Raw genomic sequence first — 20,147 nt, forward strand, 5'->3', positions numbered from 1 at the left:
ACCCCTAACAGATGCCATAAATTTGTGCAAAAATCTGATAATTCATCTTTTTTTATGATAATGTACTAAAGAGTGACATAACATGAAACTTACCTGGCCGTGATACCGTGATTTTTACATTTACATTTAAGGCATTTCGCAGACGCCCTTATCCAGAGCGACTTACAACGTGCTTCCATGTTACAATCAATGAAGTGATCAATTCTGGTTCACTAGGACTCCCAACTATGAATACAATCTTTTTACTCACTTTGTTGTATTTCTATACATAAGTCAGACAATAAGAAGGTTACAAGTTAATCTAAATATTCTGTAAAGAGGAAGGTCTTGAGCTGCCGTTTGAAAGACAGCGATCAAGACAGCGGTTCACCCAGGACGAGGCTCAGATATTGCACTCTGGCTGTGCTGACCCCTGCGAATTCCCCAAAATGGGGGCAGTGGTGGCCTAGCGAGTAGGAAGCTGACTCGTAATCACAGGAAGCTGACTTGTAATCAGAGGGTTGCAGAGGACACATTTCATTGTGCACCGAGTGCTGTGCGGCAGTGTATCACAATGGCAACCACTTAACTTTCACTTTTTCACTTCATGATGCTGCTGAATAAATTTTCTCTCTCAAATTGTTGTTATGAAAATAGAAACAGAACTAGTCACTTAAATGGTTACTGCACACTTAAATGTCACTCTTTTGAGTGATATGCAAAACCCTTTTAAATTGAGCTGTTGGCCAAAACTACATATGTCTCCGCATGATGGGAACAGAACAGCCCCTCCCTCCCACAGCAATGATTGCTCCTCATCTCCTCCCACCTCCAGCACTCAGCTCCATGCTCACTTTTTTATTGTTTCCTATTTATTAATTAATTTTCTGAATTCAGGTTTTCATGTTGCATGCATGTACTGAAGCATTACTGGCCACAATGCATGTGAGAGTATGTTAATGGTGGCAGGTAGTCGGAGCCGATTCAAAAGCAATTAGTTTGCATTATTTAACCGGTAACTGTTACAATCATTTATATCAGATAATTGCTGAGGCGGGAGCAACGGGGACGCTGATCTGCTGTTAAGCTCTTACCATTCCTCCATTCCTTCATTTAGCACACCATTCAATTTGTATGCAGGGAGATATGAAACACTTAAATGCCCTGACTAGAACTGGCCTTTATTGCGACGGGCTCTGACAGGATGTTAGGGTGAGTCCTGGATGCAATACACACATGTAGCCGTCAGAAAGTTATAATGATTTATGAAGTTATTATCTCCCCTGCACAATCGGCGACTCGATTGGAGAGCACGCTGCGTTATGATAAATCAGAGATGAAAAGGGTGCCGTAAAAAAAGTAATAAAAATCAATAAAGCTCAGTTCCCTTGCATACTTCTGTGCTGCTGAACAGCCATCAGGGAAGGGGAGTTTTATAAGAGCTTTTTCATACCGACATCTTAAGATCCCCACCGTACATCCTGTAATGAAAATGCGGTCCACAGAGAACGTCTTTCGAACCCAAAAAATGTGTAAAACAAAACAATCTCCTAATTCAGCCCACACTTGTGCATTGTTTCACCACACTCCAGTACGCAAAGATATTAATTTGTTATAATGAATTAAGCCCCTCATAGATTAGAAAATGATCTGTCATCCATTGTTCCTTTTTTCGAGATGCATAGAGGATTGTCACCCCCTCATTATGATATGCAGGTAACCAATACTTGAAGTGCCATAAATTCCCCAAAAATGTGAAACTTGTTGATTTGTGCTAAAAAAAACAGTGGTAAAATTCTAAATGAGTCCTTTAATTTACTCTGGTGCCTGGAGTTGGATTTGAAATCTCCAGAGACCCAGAGCCATTACTACAAACAGACAGGACAAACACTTGCTGCATGCACAAACAGGTCGACACCTCTTTGATGTATATTCCTCTGACATTACATTTATATTCCCAAGCATGCCGCTTTCACATAACGGTCTAATTATCATTTTAGTGTTTAAAATAATAAGCCATTAAGTACTACAAAAAGAACAATTAATGAATTTTTTGATTAGTCTGACGAAACAAGTAATGTGGTGACATGGAAGGGAGGAAAGACGACCGCCTAGAGAGTCTGGGAGTGCACTGAGAAGATCCCAGTAGAAGCACACTTGGTAACAGCTCCTGGTGATGACTGGCCTCGGAGACAAGGCAGTCCCTTGGCAGGGCTGTTAAGGCACAGGCCTCATCGCTTTGCCCCTGGAGATCACATGGGCCCTTACATCCCAAACACTGTTAACACCTCAACCTGTCTCCATGACGACCCACCAGGAACCTAGATTCCTCTAGGTTGACATTGGGGTTGTGAGACTCCAGTACGCTGCACTCGCCTTCATAAAATGGGGAAATATGGTATTGTTGGATGTAGTAGCATAGCACTAATTGAATAACACATTTTATGGGCTTCTTCTTCATCCACCATATTCAGGACAAATAAATCAGACAGAATGCACATGAGGTGCATTTGACAACATCTCAGCAAGTACACACAGTATGTCTTCTGCAATCTCACAAATGAAATCAAGCATACAAGTGCCAGCTACACGTTTAGTTAATTCAGATACAACTAGCAAGCAGCCCGTATGTTATTGTGTGCATTTTTGCCGAAATCTCTGAAGACATGCTTAATGTAATGTTAGTGAATCCAGCCTCTGTCTTGTTCACAGTTGTATAAAGGCAAAAACATTTACAATTTATAATAACATACTACAATAATTTTAAGAGCGGCAGAAAGCTTTTCAAGTCAAGAAAGTCTCAGCATCCTTGCGGAGGTGGCATGTATTTGTTACATGGAACACAAATTATCCTGTAAGTTGTCCCCATTTTATTGGACACTTGAAAAATTCCTAATTTAATTCTATAAAAAATAAGTTTTAAATAATGGCAATGCAGATAAATTGCCAGTTTATTTTATGTCTGTTTATTTTATTGTTACTTTCAATTTTGCACTCTATTGTTTTTGTAATGATACAATGTCTGTCTTTTTATTGGATTGTGGTAGATTGTGTTTTAATGATTTCAATTATTAATTTCATTTAAGTTACGGTTGTCATGAAAGCTATTTCATTATACAATAGCTCTCAAATCTTGACTCCGTAGTTCCATTCACTTTAAACTAAACCCACACTGAAATGGATCTAGAGTAACACCTTGTGGGTATATTGTGAAATGCAACAGGATTAATTTCCTCCTTTCCATACCTCTATCTCTTCAGCGTAATGCTTCGTTTTTTTCTGCACCTTTATTATTCTATAAGGTGGTAGTTGCTTCTGCTAGAATTGTGTTTGACTTGGCTCTGCTGCGCAAATACAAAAGCAACATATGTGAACTAAATGATTATATTGCATTTCTGAATATACTGCAGGACAACTTGGAACTTGTGTAAAAGTAATTGCATGATGTATTTAGAAATGTAAATATTTGGGTAGAGCATAAATGAAGCATCATTCAGCAAACGTATCTGATTTTCTGTAAATAGCTTTGGGGACTGACAGGGTGCCAGAGCTCATGTGGGCTTCATCTGTCAGTCAGCTGATCGGAGCTTAGTTGTAGCATCTTGCCCAGCCCACCTCCTCATGGCCAAGAAGCTCTTCAGCGTTTCCGTTGTTCCTGGTCTCAGCCAGGGCTCTGTGTCAATTGTATCTACAGAGACTCTACCGCCTGGTAGAGGGGAAGGAGGGCATGAGTAGTCCCCTTCATCCATAAAACGTTCTTCTGTGGAGGGAACCAATCAGAGATCTGCAAACCTGCTATCACCAAACAACATTTGTTCACACATAAAAAGCACCTAGGTAGATGAGCATCAGGCAGAATGAACACAAACACACACTTTCACATCAGTGTGAAATTTCCACATTAATAACATGAACAAAATTAATGTCCAAAACAATTGGTTCGACTGAATGTTATTTATGTATTCTGGGAGACGAGGGACATGCTATGACATTTAAAATCTGTTACTTTTCTAATAAAATTTAGCTGCAATATTAAAACGAGTGTTTGGAAACCTCTATTATTACAGAATTTGTTTAAATGACGTTCAAGATGAATATGGACAGCAGCATCCAATCATGTATATGAAAGGTTACCCCAGAAGCCAGGGGTCACTTTAGCATCCCTCACCTGACCTCCGGTCTGGTTCCATTCCCTCCTCTAGATGCCTCAGCCTGCCTTGGTTCCTCTCCCTGATTTTCTCGATGTTAAAGCTGCTTAAGCTTAGATATGGCAAGTCCTGTGGACAAATCAGTCAACTCACTCTTTGCAACTTTCCAGTATATATGTGTTAAGTAAAAAAAAATATCTGCATTGTTTTTAGTTTGCTCCTTATTGTCTTTTATAAGTAAACACTATGCTGCATTTACTTTTATTTCTGTTTATAACAGTCCTTGCTGAAGGGCTAAATGGAGAAATATTAATTAGCTCTGATTGTTACATCACTGTCTGCCTGGAGCCGATGCCTTCTCACTTCATCAATCTGGTTGGCTCTCTGCTCAGATGGGTTTTGCCCAGTGACATCATTCCCACTGTAGACTAAGCGAGAAACACATTAGTTAAACTTTAGCTTACACCCAGAAATAAACACTTCCCCTCTTAAGAGACTATCAAATATCCCACCACACATTCATAATATATAAAGTATAGTGCAAAATTGTAGTGAAAAGTGAAAGAAAAAAAAAACCCTATATCAAACATTGATCAAATATTGATTTACCTGAACCTTTTACTGCATAATATGCTTATTTTCATTAAACAATGACATTGTGTCTTTGGAGAACAGCTCTGTTATCCTATTGTTCTCTCTTAACATCAATAAATCAACTGTGCTGGTATATCTTACCAGTTGTTCTCGCCCTCATGTTGTTAATCACACGCTGCTGTTCTTGGATCAGTGACTCTTGCTGCAGCTCCAGACTTTGGCCATCAGTGGGCGGGTCTGGGAACACTCGCTGCACCTCTTTACGGGAGGCACTCTCTGAGAATGGTCACACACTGGCACTACATCTCGCACATAGACAAAATCACATATGCGCTTGTGTGGTTGTTCAACACTCTGAAGTCCATTTACATTTACAGCATTTATCAGACGCCCTTATCCAGAGCGACTTACAGTAGTTACAGGGACAGTCCCCCCTGGAGCAACTTAGGGTTAAGTGTCTTTCTCAGGGACACAATGGTAGTAAGCGGGATTTGAACCCGGGTCTTCTGGTTCATAGGTGTTACCCACTAGGCTAACAAGTGTGTTACCCACTAGGCTCCTACCACCCAAGTCCATGTAGAGTGTGTGTGTGTTTGTTGTACTTGCCTCTGCATTTTAGTTGGTTGAAGTCAAAAATATTGTGGATGTTGATGGGTTTAGTGGCTCTGGGTGAAGGCTTCCTGGGTACGACCTGTATGCTGACTCTGCCCTCTTCCGAAACATCTACTGGGGGTGGACCTCTGCGCCTGGACCAGAGATATACGAACAAAAAGCTGGTTTATGGTCAATGCTGTAATCTCCAAGACATCTGAGAGAGGAGCAGCTTCTCCCAATTGCTGAAATAAAAACAGTAGGAATAATTGATGCAGCAGCATAATTTATAGTTACAGATAATAACCATTAATAACCATTTTTTACATCAGATAGATTTAATACTTTCTTTATAGAAAGCATCACAGTTACTTAACATTAAATAATAACTTTGATTTGTGTAGTACCCTTCCAGGAATCCAAGGTCACTTTATATTAATTAGCTTTGAAGAATAATTTTGTTTCATCTGGCTCTTGAAAATGTCCAGAGACAGGGCATTGCGGATGTGAATTCCAGAGAGCATGAGCATCAGCACTGATGGAACACAACCTGGTGTGAGGGATGAAAAGGAGTCCTTTGCCTGTGGAGCAACCAGTCACATAAATACTTTTGTAGGTGTAGCATTTGTAGGTCAGGAGGAGGATCTTGTGGATATGAAATGCCTTTTTTGGAAAGCCTGACCCAAATATGTCCACCACAGCTTCCTAAGAATCACCCCAGTGAATGGTTTATACACTTTTCAGTTTGGAAGAACCCAGACCCCACCAACTGGCTGTACCTGGTGGGAATGGGGCTATCCAGTTCTTCCCGCCCTGTCAGCAGTCGCTGGCTATCCATCTTCCTCTGCAGAATGCATAGACGTCTGCTGAGTGCAGACATTTCACTTATGCCATTTTCTAATGCACAGACGCACACACAGAAACACAGACAGACACGCACACACACACAGTATATTAGGCACAGTAAGTTTTGGAAGTCCCAGTGTAACCAGCTGTGGTGGGGACCACTACCTCTGAGCTGATTCCAGCGGGCAGGAACAGGAGTTGGAGGAGCCGATGGCCAAGGTGTCTAAGCCAAGATAACACCACATCACTAGTTTAGCTTAACTTAGTCAGCCCAACTGAAATGACACTATCACAGAACTCTAACTAGGGATGCACCGATCTGGCTTTCTCATTTCTGATACCAATACCAATATGGTATTTAATGATTAAACTGTCTTATTGTGGGGAGAAGACTGATCTTCTAAAATATTCCCTTAAATTCAGTTTTTTTGTACTTGAAAGACAATATAACAATTACAAAAGGGAAGTTTGTGAACAAAGTTTGATTTTGGCTCGGAAAGCAGTAAAAAGGTTACAAGACAAGAAGATGAAAGGATAAAGAGGAAGAGCGGAACGATTGTTCAATTAGTTAATTTTGTGGAATAGATGAAATTGTAAAACTTGAAGAGATGAGAGAAAAATATTTTTGGGCTTTAATTGACATATTAACACAAGAAATTTGGTGATGTTTACAGCATATTGCTGGCATGCTAAACTTAAAGAATGCTAATGAGTCATGGTCACAATGCGTCACATAAAATTTGGTGACATTTGGAGCATGTTGAAAAATTTGCATGTTAGCATGCTAACATTGAATGTGGTTCAAAAATTTGTATCAAAAATGCTAACAGAGCTTGCCTATTGATCGTGTGCCAATGCATCACATCACACAGCGGTCAAAGTTTAATTTTATTTTAAAAAAAAGTTTAATAAATTATTGAATCATTACTTGAGCAATATCCAATATACTTATCAGATCGGTGTATCCCTAACTAATAACCCCATCACTATAAATCACAGTCAATACAGCACTTTAATCCTAAAAGTACTACAGCACTACTTACCCAAAACCCTAATCCGGTGACTACTACATCATGTCAAACACCAAGAAGCCCCACTAGATTGCAGCCCATGTTACCAATCCCATTCACTAATCACACCTGCTTTCCAATTCATGCTGTGTGTGCTTTCTGAGTTATAACTTACAGATGGGCCTTCTCCTGACTCTCCTGAGGGAGGCCTGGAAGTCTGCTGGCCCATGACCCTCTTTCGCTGGGCTGGTGTTGGAGGGGTCAACTGCCCCTTGGTCTTCACAGTAAAGAGAATAAGTTTGCAGCATCAGCTAAATCACCAGTTTCTGACAGTGACCTGTTCCAAAGTCATAATGAACTAACGTTTAACATTAACATTACTTGGCACTTCAGTTTATTATCAGTTAGCGTAAGATAACAACGTCCTTCCTGGCTCACCCCATACCACTCTGTGACATAGAGTGACATCTCCTGTCATTACTTGTCATTAGAGAAGTCATTAACATGGAAGAACAAAGTCTTTACATTGATTACATTAGTGACCTGCACATTCACTGCAGTCAGACCCTAAAAGACAGGATTACTCTACAGCACCCTCACAATGATTTGGTCAAACTAAATAGCTCTGGACACTCAATCTCTTCTAATTCTAAAGGTAAATATTTGTAAACTTTCTGCAGCAAGCAATGCAAAGTGACTGACCTATAATTCAGTTTGGCAGCACGTGACGTCACCCCACTGAAAATGGGGAGCAAAAATATTCTTCCTGACATTGCCATAAACCAAGTCTGTCATAATTTTCTGTAAGACTTGTCAAATTCCTGTCATTGAATAAAATGACAACATGACCAAGGGTTTTAATGATGTCAGAAAATCCAACAGAAGGATCCTGGCTTTTTAAGGCTTTTTATTTTGTTCAGAACTAAGGATGCAACAATACTGATGCAAAAATACTACTGATTAGAACACGCATATTCCTAAATTAATTGCCAATAATAATTGCCAGTAGATTTTTACTGGGCACAGTGAAAATTTCTGTGATGTGGGATTATTTGAAGTTAAGAGACACTGACAGTAGTAAAGCAGATTGTAAGGTCTATACTGCTATGGCGTTGAGGGGCGGAAAGGACACCAAAAATTGGATTAAACATCTGATGACGCTCTAAGTACATAGAGATCGCCAGGCAACCAGTGTTGCTAGTGCAAGACCGCAGCAACCAAACTTAACTCATGCTTTGCATAAGAGAAAATGTCTAATGACAGCTCACAGGCCATAACAGAGGCTTTCACTCACTCACTTTATTTTATTTTAATTTTCAACAAATATCTGCCACAATATTGGGGATGGCAAAGCACTGTCCTCGGATGCCTGTGCAGGTACTCATCTTAATAGCATTTCACCACAGCAATCAGCTGTTTATGGGATTTAATATAACGAAAGTTATATTAAATCTGTGTGTCTTCCTCATGCCCTAATGTTAAGCGTGTAAATGTAGCCTTGTTGTGTTTGTACCTTGTCATGTGAGTAGATGTCCTGTGTATCAGGTTTCAAGTAAATCCCTCTTTTTTTGTGAGTCACGTGAACGCGTCCGTTTTCCTGCCCTGTCCTGCCACCGTGACATGACCCGACTCCCTGTTCAGTATCGGTATCGGTATTGATACTCGGTATAAGCTATAACACAAATAAAAATGCACAAATCGGTTTGCAAAGAAGTGGCATCGGTGCATCTTTATTCAAAACACACACAAACACAGTGACGCTGACTTGTGTGTGTCTCTCCCACTGCAGCTGGAGGGCGCTGTTCTCCCCATCTTCCTCCTCCTCTGCCTCATCTCTCTTCTGCTCGACCGCCTTCTGTTGCTCCTCCGCTTGATGGATTGATGCCTGATTTCTGGTGACTGGCTAAAGACATGAACAGTAAAAGTGCTTGACTAAGGCTACTGGTGGTTATGAAATCATCTGGCACACGATACAACAGTGACAACAGATGTTTCATCCTCATCTTTAACTTTTCAGCAATGTTTTAGAAGAGTGTTTTGAATCATGTATATCTGGATTTTATGCTTTTACATCCTGCAGACTTTGCTTCCTCTGTTCCTCCTCGAACTCCCTCTGGATACGAGCCCTCTGCTCCGCCAGCCTCTTCTCCTCCCTCTCGTCCTCCAGCTGAATACGCTTCCTCTCTTTCATCTGCGCTTGCCTCTTTTCCTCGATCTCATGATAAAAACAGACACATGAATAACCGAGCACTGAAACAGGCCTCTGGATGTGAGTGCTACTATGGTGTCTACCTGCTGTCTTAGGTCATCCCTGTACTTGTCCTGTTTGTACCGTTGCTGAGACATTGGCTCATCTACAAAGAAACCCCCTTTTATTTAGAATACTAAAAGACATTCCCGGCATACCACTAGCAAGTTCCACAGTTTGAGAACCAAGGCCTTACTTGAAGACATGCTGAGATGGACCTGCTCTGTTGCTTGAGGACTGTTTCCTACCCCGTTCCGGTCCTGAACGTCAGGGTACAGGTATGCCTCCTCGTTGGTTTTGTGCATCCACTTTAGATCACCTGAATACAGGGAAGCAAGCAAAGCACAATAAATATACCCATGGAAGTGCCATTTAAACTCAACTATTAACTCACTGATAAGATTGCCCTGTTTGTCTTTCAGTGGTGCTCCACCACCTCCTCGACCCCAGGGGTTGTATGCCTTCATTTCCGCTTCCACTTTAGCATTGTAGCGCTCATTTTCCTCTTTTTCGTGCCTCCTTCGCTCCTGTTGCTCTCGTATCTGGAAAAAACACAAAACTCTTGAAATGACCAAGTGTAGATATGAAGTTGTGTTGTGGCTGCCTCCCCACCACTCGTACACGCAGGCGCCCACAGGAAAAATGACCTTGAAGTGGTCAGGGCCGGGATTGTGTATAAAGTTCTCTGCTACACTCTGCTCATGCAACCCCAGCCCCCTGGCCACCTCTCCAGCTTTGGCCATGTCAGCACGTTCTCCCCAGGACCCGGGCCCTGACAAGTAGGCATGAAGTAGGTACAGTACAGGCCAAAAGTTTGGACACACCTTCTCATTCAATGCGTTTTCTTTATTTTCATGACCATTTACATTGGTATATTCTCACTGAATGAACACATGTGGAGTTATGTCCTTAACAAAAAATGAAGACCTGGCCTCCACAGTCACTGGATCTGAACCCAATCGAGATGGTTTGGTGTGAGCTGGACCGCAGAGTGAAGGCAAAGGGGCCAACAAGTGCTAAACACCTCTGGGAACTCCTTCAAGACTGTTGGAAAACCATTTCAGGTGATGACCTCTTGAAGCTCATCAAGAGAATGCAAGAGTATGCAAAGCAGTAATCAGAGCAAAGAAACTAGAATATAAAACATGTTTTCAGTTATTTCACCTTTTTTTGTTAAGTACAAAACTCCACGTGTTCATTCATAGTTTTGATGCCTTCAGTGAGAATCTACCAACGTAAATAGTCATGAAAATAAAGAAAATGCATTGAATGAGAAGGTGTGTCCAAACTTTTGGCCTGTACTGTATGTAGATGTAAAGTAACAGGGGCAACGCATCAATATCACTTATTTGGTCAACACAACAAATACACTAAATATGGAATGGGCCAATTTCAACTGTGCAAGAAATACTAATTCGTCAAAGACGTGGGAGTACTTCAATGTATAAATTTTCACTTAAATGACATAACATGACATTCTGTTGGTACAGGAAGGGCACCATGGTGGACTGACAGCTTCTATTGCTGCTTTTTTAATAAAAGCAATACAACACTTTCTGTATTCAAGCCACTAAGTTTACATTGATAATTGCTCTGAGAAAGCATTCTGTGTAACCTTGTTATTCATTGAATGCTACCTCTAACATTATTTTGCACATATTTTACTATTACTTGATTTTTATTTAAGAGCACTAACTATGTATTAATTATGTACATTGAAATAAATGTTTTGTTCAGTCAGATATGTAAATTAGAATGTATAAATTGTGTGTGTGTGTGTGTGTGTGTGTCAGGATTGGCTCCAGGTGATCGCTACAGCTGAAGCCAATTCTGACTGCCTTTAAAAGGCTGTAACACTGCCCATTCTGCAGCGACGACATTTTCGTGGACTCGGTCATGAACTTGACTTCCATTGGCGAATGTATTTATGTTTTGAGTTCTGGCAACCGGCACACGCCCGTGGGCAAGTTTATGTTCTCCCCTTTGTTTCACTGTTTTTTGGCCACCGAGCCACATTTATTTGTGTTTATTTATTATTATTAATAAATCCCTGCCAATGTCGGTGGGTGAGTGGGTGGAGCGAAGACGGTGGTGTCGGCAGCAGCGAGGGAGTGACGTGGGCAGCGAGCGCAGAGAATGCGACCCCCACGCCATGTCGAGCCAGGAACTCTGGCAAGGCTCTCTGTGGACTGGGGAACCACGTTACTTCCAGGGGTGTGAGAAACTACAACTGCGGCGTTCCTCCAGCGAGGAGGTGGGCAGGCTCCAGCCCAATGGCCAGAGTACTGCCCATGGGAGTGGATCGCGCCCTGGGTCCAGGATGCCAGCAGGGTGGACGACCCTCGGGACCACCGGTGGGAGAACACGGACTACGAAAGCGACGATGACGTGGATTGGTGGGCGGTCGGGGCCGGGATGGCTCCACCCATCATGCGCGTCCGAGATCGTCGCGAAGTCCGTGAAGACCCACATGGGGCACGAGGTACGACCCACATCACTCCCAGAGGTGCGACAACAGCGTGGAGGAAGATGGCGATGCAGGGGTAAGCTGGTGGATCAGGGCGATGGGAGGTCGCCAGCCAGCAACTGCGCTGCCGGGACTGCTTCGCGGGGAATTAGCCTTCCCAGCTCCGGATGCCAACCCGCCTTCCCTCTGCCCGGTTGTTCCCCAGCAGAACGGCAGTGCAGCACCAGCGCCGCCGCATGCTGAAGAAGATGTCCACCATCCCCCATGCCACACACCCACCACCATGTTCACCGATGTGTCTGGAACATACTGTGTGGAACATACCTGTAAGGTATATGGTTAGAATTGATTGTATTGCAGCCAATGAGAAGGCGCAATGTAACAATAAAACAACGAGGACGTCACCACAGGCTGTGGGCGTTCCCGGAAACAAAGAGGTCTGTGTTGAGTGTGTATCCGTCCCTACGTGGTCCATATACAGCGAAAGCTGAAACGTTATACTTCTGCTGTGGCAGCGACTCTTGCCAACCATACCCATGTTCCTGGGACCCTTCAGTGGGGCAGCAGGTACATACCAGTCTTTTATAACATCCTGTGGTGTGTACTTGCTGCTCTTCCCTCCTTTCAGACGTGGATAGGATCACCACCATCCTTGCGTGTCTGAATGGGTTAGCATGGGGCTGGGGCGCAGCCCTCTGGCAGCGGGGAGAGACAGACAGAATGAGTTTTCGGGACTTCCTGCAGAGATTGAGGGCGGAGTTTGATTGGCCAGAGTCTGAGCCAGGGATCGAACTCTGCCCCTCCACCACACCCAGAGCAAGTCAGGATCCGGTGCAAGAAGGCCCAGCACTGGCGGGCGGCGAGAAGGTCGCGCCTCCCGAGATCCTGGCTGTGCCCCCTGAGGAGGTCCCAGAGAAACCCTCTCTTTTGTTTGTCTCTGTCTGTGTGTGTGTGTGCGTGGCATTTGTGTCCGTATGTCGCTCCCACTTCCCCTCTTAATGTCCACCAGATGGCGACCCAGCAGCGGAGCCGAACCCCAGGGAGGGAGTTCCTAACCTGACTGCACTGGTCCAGGACGAGGTGGACGAGCCCCAAGGTACCCCTAAGTCCAGCTGGGAGTGGGGGGGGGTGTTCCCCCAAAGAATTTTTTGGGGGGGGTGCAGTTCGGGTTAGGGGCTCCTCCTGAGGGGAGGGTAGGTGGGGAAGCGACAGAGCTGGGTCCTCCGTAGCTGGTACGGAAGGCGGGCCAGGCATGGGCCTGGGTCCGTCTCCAGAGGGGCGGTGTACCATAGAGCCCCCTGGTAGGCATGAGGACCCAGCTGGGACAGGCAGGAAGAGGGCCTGCTTGTCCCAACGGACGCAGAAGGGGTTAGCCGGATGGTCTGGCAAAGCCCCCACATTGGCACCCAGGACATGCAGCGAGAGGGGCTGCATGGGCCCAGAAGGCATTAGCCAGTGGTGCCGTGAACGGTCGGCGGAGGCTCCGGGACCGCCTCCCAGTGCAGTGCAGGGAGGGAAGCTGGCCGCTCTATCAGCGGGGTAGGGCTGCATGGTCCCAGAAGGCACCAGCCTGGATTGATGTAAGAAGTATCAGAGGGGACGTGCGGAGACAGGGCCCGCATGTACCCGGAAGGATCGGCTCTGATTTTTGTGTGCATGTCCGAGGGTCCGGGGGCCGCCATGCGGGACCACGCCGGGGAGCCAGGCCGAGTGTCCGGGGCCACCATGCAGGACCATGTCGGGGAGCCAGCCCAAGGGACTGGGGCCGCCATGCCGGACCATGTCGGGGAGCCAGCCTGAGGGACCGGGTCCTCCAAGGGGAGGACACAGCAGGGCAGGAGCCGACCAGGAGCTGGTTACCGCCGTCCGCCCCGCCACCTCCACTGATGGTACTGCTGGGGCTCCAAGGACGTAGCCCTTGGAGGGGCTGCTCTGTCAGGATTGGCTCCAGGTGAGGTTTCCAGCTGGAGTCAATTCTGACAGCCAATAAAAGTCGGTAACTCTGCCCCTTCAGCAGCGGCGACATTTTGACAGTGCAACTGTTTGTTTTTGTACCTGCCACAAGCCTGCAGGCTAGTTTAAGTTGTTCCCCGAGAATCGGATTGTATCTAATTGATCCGGTTTGGGAAAAACAAATCATTAGATTAACTGAAAAATCATAAAAATTATCACTAGATTAATTGTTTAAGGCATAATTCCCCAGCCCTAATATAAAGACATATTTCACTTTTGTGACCACCACCTGCTGCTTCAACACCTCCAGGTAACTCAAAGCGCTTTCTGTGTTGAGTCTGGGACCTGATCCAGCAGTGCTTTCTGTAGTAGGAGCAGCAGCACACTCTCCAGGCATCCTGCATATAAAAACAGTAGCTTTTCATGAAAAAAGCAAAGGTACAAACAGCAGACTGATGATCATGTATAACTAGAAGGTCACATGACAGAATCAGATAAAAAGATAAACTGACCACTGAGAACTTTGTTCAATCAAAAAAAAATACAAGACACCAGACAAAAAGGGATAGAAATAAAACATCTTTCATGGAAAGAATTGATGATATGAAGAGATGCACCCACTGTGTCTGAAGGCCAGGGTTAATGAGGCGTTGAGAATGTAGTGGAGGAAAGCTCAATGAATGGGGATGCTGAATTTTTCCTGTTCCACGACCATCTAACAAAAGTGCAGAGATCACACTGTTTATTTTTTAATTTGTGCAAAATTATTATATTTGTCCCTTTTTTCATGTGTAATTTTAGCATTCTTAAACTAAGTATGCATGTTTAAATGTTTACATGTATAAAATCTTCTATATATAAAATTCAGTCATTGCAATAATTACATTCTAGTGGCCCTGTGGAGTTATGTACTTAACAAAAAGTGGAGACCTGACCTCCACAGTCACCGGACCTGAACCCAATCGAGATGGTTTGTGGTGAGCTGGACCGCAGAGTGAAGGCAAAGGGGCCAGCAAGTGCTAAACACCTCTGGGAACTCCTTCAACACTGTTGGAAAATCATTTCAGGTGATGACCTCTTGAAGTTCATCGAGAGAATGCCAAGAGTGTGCAAAGCAGTAATCAGAGCAAAGAAACTAGAATATAAAACATGTTTTCAGTTATTTCACCTTTTTTTGTTAAGTACATAACTCCACATGTGTTCATTCATAGTTTTGATGCCTTCAGTGAGAATCTAACAAAATGTAGGACACACCTGGAAGACTTTAAATTATTAGCTACACATGAGGCAAATGACAAGCAAGGATTTTATTTATGTATCACCTAGTTGGCCAGGGCGTACCATCCCATTACTAAAATGACTGATTTTGCCATTTTATCATTGTATTTAGACACTATCTGAATGAACAAGGCGATCATATTTTGCCACTGGGTGCTAAATCCTGTATCTTACAAACAAATAGCCAGTGATGATGCTAACCACCCCAGGGTCCACATGGACAAAAAAAATGTTGTGTTACAAATATGTTCCTTTTGCAGCTATGTTCTGTTTATTGAAAAGAGTGTGACAGTCAGCAAGAACTGTGTCAAACTCAGTAAAGAGAAAAGTCACATGTTTAAGTGCAGCACAGACATATGGGCAGATGGGGCTCCAGTGGACTCGTCACTCCATAGTGGTAATAAACATCATCATAGGGGCTTCTACAGGCAGAGCTCACAACTGGTGGGAGAACTGGGGGCACTGCACCTGTAATTCTGACATAACACCAAATCATATTAGGATCATATCTTCCTCTTGGCTCTGTAAACACAATGTACAGCTACCTGGGAGCAATCATTTCACCCAGAGTTTCCACAAGGCTCTTGTGAATGTCCTGGTTGTGGGAGGTCACCCCACTAATACCAGCTATGCTGAGAGCCCCCAATCCACCAGATGTGGTTAGGCGATCCAGGATGGCACTGTTGTCAAAAGGTGGGAAAGCCACAAGGGGGGTTGCTCTCTTCTCTACACCTGGAGAGATCCTCTTTTCTGTGGACTGTCTGTAAGAGTCTGCACCAAGGGAGTCCAGCTTTGGCCCTGGGTTATATGGTTCGTCCCTCTTCTGGGTCTGATACTCTTGCCTCACAGCTCCAAACTGTCTGAGGCGATCTGGCTGTGGTGTAAGATGTGTGTTATTTGCCATTATACTCTTGTTTAGCTGTTACCATTTATGAATAGTTATAATGAAAACAAAGATAAATTTTCTTTTAAATAATATTTCATTTAACCTGTGGGGTTAAATGTGTAATGGGGTTAAATGTGTAAAATTTTGCTCTTTTACCCATGACAGCAACCAGTAACAGTAACTAGGTCTTTCATGCAACCCCTGACTAATCTGTCACTTTCACATTGGGCTTCATTTATCAAACATTCAAACATCAGAAATACAAGTAATGGATGCTCTGCGCATGCCTAATGTATAGTGGAGTTACCTGCTTCTCTGGGTCAGTGACACCACTTGCAGCAACTAGAAGTTCAAGCTCCTTTTCTCTGTTAAACATTAAGAACATTGCAGAATGCAATGAATGATTGATTGAATGCATGGAACAGAAAAATATGCTGATATGGTTTTACAGCATTTGTAAACCCAGTCCTATAGCCAGATTTAACTTACCTCTTCTTGTTGGTATGATTCTCCGCTATTTGCTGCAGCAGCTCCTGTCTGTACACCTCTTTCCTCCTCTGTTTCATCTCAGCACCTTCATAAGACCCTGGGTGATGTGATATGTAACTGAGTGGTTACTGCAACTCGACAAAACATAAATAAAAGTGTGCTGACCATATTAGCATTCCTGTCGAGAATTACAGAGGTTTGGAATTAACAAAGGAATAAAACTGATTTTTCAGGTTGGTATAATCAAATGCTTTCTAATTAACGATAGAACAGTCATTCTGAACAGACAATATTTACGAGGCTGCATAGGGTGCTACAGTATAATAGTCTGTCCACTCGGGCTGCTTATTCACAAACAGATAATGTACTAAACATGCAGTAAAGAACTACAGACTATAGAATGCACACCGATATGCCTACCGATAATGAGCCCTGAAGGAAAGGCATCCATGTTCTTCGTCTCAGCAGATTTGAATCTCATTGCCTGCAGGCTAGAACACAGCACACTGGAACATTAAATCACTGCATCCTTCCCACATGGTTCATCTGATCAATGGCCATCAGTCAGTGCAGGACTGGCCAACATCACCGACCGCAGTATCTCTAACCCACATAAAAAAATATAAATTATATCTATTTTTAATTACATAACAAGTGTCACGGTAATCAATGACTGAGCGGATGGCAGTTGCCATCTTGCCAATTTATGGGAGTCACGTTACCTCATCTTCATGTTGCTCCCGGTCACATGGATGGAATCATGTGACAAGTACCTGACATTACTGAAAAAACATGCATATACTGTATGCCTAAATTCTGTCACCTTTGCATATTTCTTATAACACACCTGTGAGATTTAATTTAAGTCTCATTTAAATTTCTGATAAATTAATGAAAAGCATTAAAGAAGCCGAAAAGGTAGGTCCAAACAAAGCTAGTATAATCATGATTCCTGTATCTGTTTTTAAAAAGTTAGAATAACTCACGGGTACCTCAGTGGTACCTTTGCAGTTCAGGATTTGATCCCACAACCATTTGGTTATGAGTCCGCTTCCTGACCTGCTAGGTCACCATTGCGCCACTGCCCCAAACAAACATAATAGGTTACACATTACACATTTTCAATTACATTATACCTTATCTGGAAGTGATTTTCATATCTTGTGCACACTCATCATCCACAATTGCAAACAATTGGATTCTGCGCAACTCACTGCACTGGTGAACGATGAGATACGTGGCTTTTTCAAATCATAAAAGTCCAAACATAAGCCTATATAAGCAACAACCCCATCTTGAATCATTAATTGTTATTAATGAAGTAATAAACTAATCTGACATGAACTTAAAAAAGGGAGAGGTAGGCTGAATGGGAACAAGTGCCTGTACATACAATCCACTATTCAGCATTTAAACTATGTTGACACATCTTTTATGTTGTGAAACGCATAATTTCCTGATCTGAGAAGTTTTAAATCTCTGCAATTTACCAATGTACTCACGCGTTACATAAGAAGAAAATCTTGATTTACTGATGATGTTTTGTAACGACAATTGTTTCCAATGAAGAGCAGCAAAGAGTCACTGTACTGCACTAAACACAACAAATCATATCAGGCTGTTGCTGTGGACACTGTGTGTGCAGCATAAACCACTCAGGGTGCAGGGTTGCCAAATGTGGAAACAAATCCATGAAAAGCACAATGTAATTGTGCATTTTGCCTTTTGTAAATTGCATTTTGCCTTAATGTAAATAAAATAAAATATTAATATTTGTAATTACCTTGTTACATAGACATTTTTACTATAATAGTAGTAGTAATGATGTTGCTCTACTTTTAAATCCTGCACAGAAAACCCACAAGACTACCACACCTCCACCACCACAAAATCTATTTAACCTAACTGTCACGATGGCTAGACATGGCAAGGAAGGAGGACGCATACGCACGACATCACAGGACAGGGGCTTAATACATAATACAAAGGACAGGGGAAACATCACCACACAAAGGCGAACAGACACGAACAGGATAGTTTTATTCAATGATACACAGGTGATAACAATCAGGGAACATTACACAGGACGAACATGAAACTCCAGTCCGAACTCCGGACCCGGAGTAACCTGTCAGGATTGCCTGCAGCTGGGCTCCACACCGGAAGCCAATCCTGACGCCCCATAAATGCCGGAAGTTTCCACCCGTTCGGGGTCGCTGGCATTTTCGTGAACTCTCTGCACGAACTTGACCTTGTTTAGTGTTATGTGTTTTGCGTTCTGGCAATCGCCACACGCCTACGGGTTTGTTTCAGTTCATTATTTACGTTAAACTGTTTTCGGCCACCGCGCCATTGTTTCTTTGTATTTCGTTATTGTTTGTTATAATAAAACCCCCTTCCCAGAATGTCAGACCTCTGCGCTTCCTTCCCCCGTAAGTCCGTAGACGTGACAGAATGCCAGCGACCTACCCAAAAGCGCAGAGGTGGAAAGCAGAGGAGAAGAAACGCCGCGAAGGACGCAGCCCGGCGCGGCGAACGCGGACGCCAGGGGAGAGACGCGGCGCCCGTTCTGGTGGAGCGTTTTCTCCCTGAGAAGCCGTGGTACGCGGCGCCGCGTGATGACGTCACCCCCGGGAAACTCCGCGAAACCCGGAAGCGACAACGTCGGCGGGTGAGTGGGCGGAGCGAGGACGTTGGCGTCGGCAGCAGCGAGGAAGTGACGTGGGCAGCGAGCGCAGAAGATGCGACCCCCACGATCTTCGCCATGTCGAGCCAAGAACTCTGCGCTCTGCTGGCCAGGCTCCCCGTGGACTGGGACGACACGGACGACGACGAGAGCACGGGAGACGAGAGTTGGGCTCCGCCCATCGCGCCAGTCTGCGATCGTCGCAAGGTCCGTGGGGACCCACGTCACTTCCAGGGGGGTGAGAAGCGGCAACAACAACGGCGGCGTTCCTCCAGCGAGGAGGTGGGCAGCCTCCAGCCCGAATGGCCAGAGTACTGCCCATGGGAGGTTATCGCGCCATGGGTCCAGGATGTCCGCAGGGTGGATGACCCTTGGAGTCACCGGTGGGAGGACACGGATGACGAAAGCGATGATGACGTGGATTTTCGGTGGGCGGTCGGTGCCGGGATGGCTCCGCCCAGCGTGCGCGTCCGAGATCATCGCGGCGTCCGTGATGACCCATGTGACTTCCGGGGGTACGAGGTGGACACGGACGACGACCAGGATGACGCCGTTTGGGCAGTCGGTGCCGGGATGGCTCCGCCCATCGCGCCCATCCAGGATCGTCACGAGGTCCGTGGAGACCCACGTCCCCCCCAGCAGTGTGAGGAAAGCTGGTGGAAGAGGGCGACGGGATGTCGCCAGCCAGCAACTGCGCTGCCGGGACTGCCTCGCAGGGAATCCTCCATTCCTGCTCCAGTCGCCGACCCGCCTTCCCTCTGCCCGGACGTTCCCCAGCGAAATGGCAGCGCAGCACCAGCGCCCACACCTGCTGGAGAAGACGTCCACCCCCCTCCACACCACACACCTACCACCATCTCCAGCGACGTGCCCAGCCCCATGTGGGACAGCCCAATTGTCCCGGGACCCTTCAGTGGGGCAGCAGACACTGATAAGACCACCACCATCCTCACGTGTCTGCTTGGGTCAGCA

At 44.6% G+C, this 20,147-nt stretch overlaps 1 protein-coding gene across 3 annotated transcripts; it reads right to left on the reverse strand.

The window, feature by feature from the left end:
• Nucleotides 1-1,769: 1,769 nt before the first annotated feature.
• Nucleotides 1,770-18,116, reverse strand: LOC114796379 (centrosome and spindle pole-associated protein 1-like). Of its 3 annotated transcripts, none has more exons than XM_028990268.1 (22): nucleotides 17,992-18,116; nucleotides 16,910-16,980; nucleotides 16,490-16,586; nucleotides 16,308-16,365; nucleotides 15,660-15,988; nucleotides 15,469-15,590; nucleotides 14,458-14,551; nucleotides 14,126-14,234; nucleotides 9,811-9,958; nucleotides 9,613-9,735; nucleotides 9,461-9,522; nucleotides 9,240-9,383; nucleotides 8,934-9,071; nucleotides 8,682-8,840; nucleotides 7,344-7,445; nucleotides 6,324-6,381; nucleotides 6,092-6,209; nucleotides 5,328-5,467; nucleotides 4,863-4,997; nucleotides 4,491-4,555; nucleotides 4,148-4,256; nucleotides 1,770-3,739 (listed from the first exon to the last, which is right to left on the reverse strand). In XM_028990268.1, exons 2-22 carry the CDS (start codon nucleotides 16,968-16,970, stop codon nucleotides 3,549-3,551), a joined length of 2,562 nt encoding a protein of 853 aa, XP_028846101.1. In that variant the 5' UTR covers nucleotides 16,971-16,980; nucleotides 17,992-18,116; the 3' UTR covers nucleotides 1,770-3,548. The 3 variants fall into 3 exon arrangements, with proteins under 3 accessions (XP_028846101.1, XP_028846099.1, XP_028846100.1); XM_028990266.1 differs by having other exon boundaries at nucleotides 4,458-4,555; XM_028990267.1 differs by having other exon boundaries at nucleotides 4,458-4,555; nucleotides 17,980-18,074.
• Nucleotides 18,117-20,147: the final 2,031 nt, after the last annotated feature.

Source organism: Denticeps clupeoides, chromosome 9 (assembly GCF_900700375.1).
Source record: "Denticeps clupeoides chromosome 9, fDenClu1.1, whole genome shotgun sequence".
In the NCBI taxonomy this organism is placed as follows: Eukaryota; Metazoa; Chordata; class Actinopteri; order Clupeiformes; family Denticipitidae; genus Denticeps; species Denticeps clupeoides.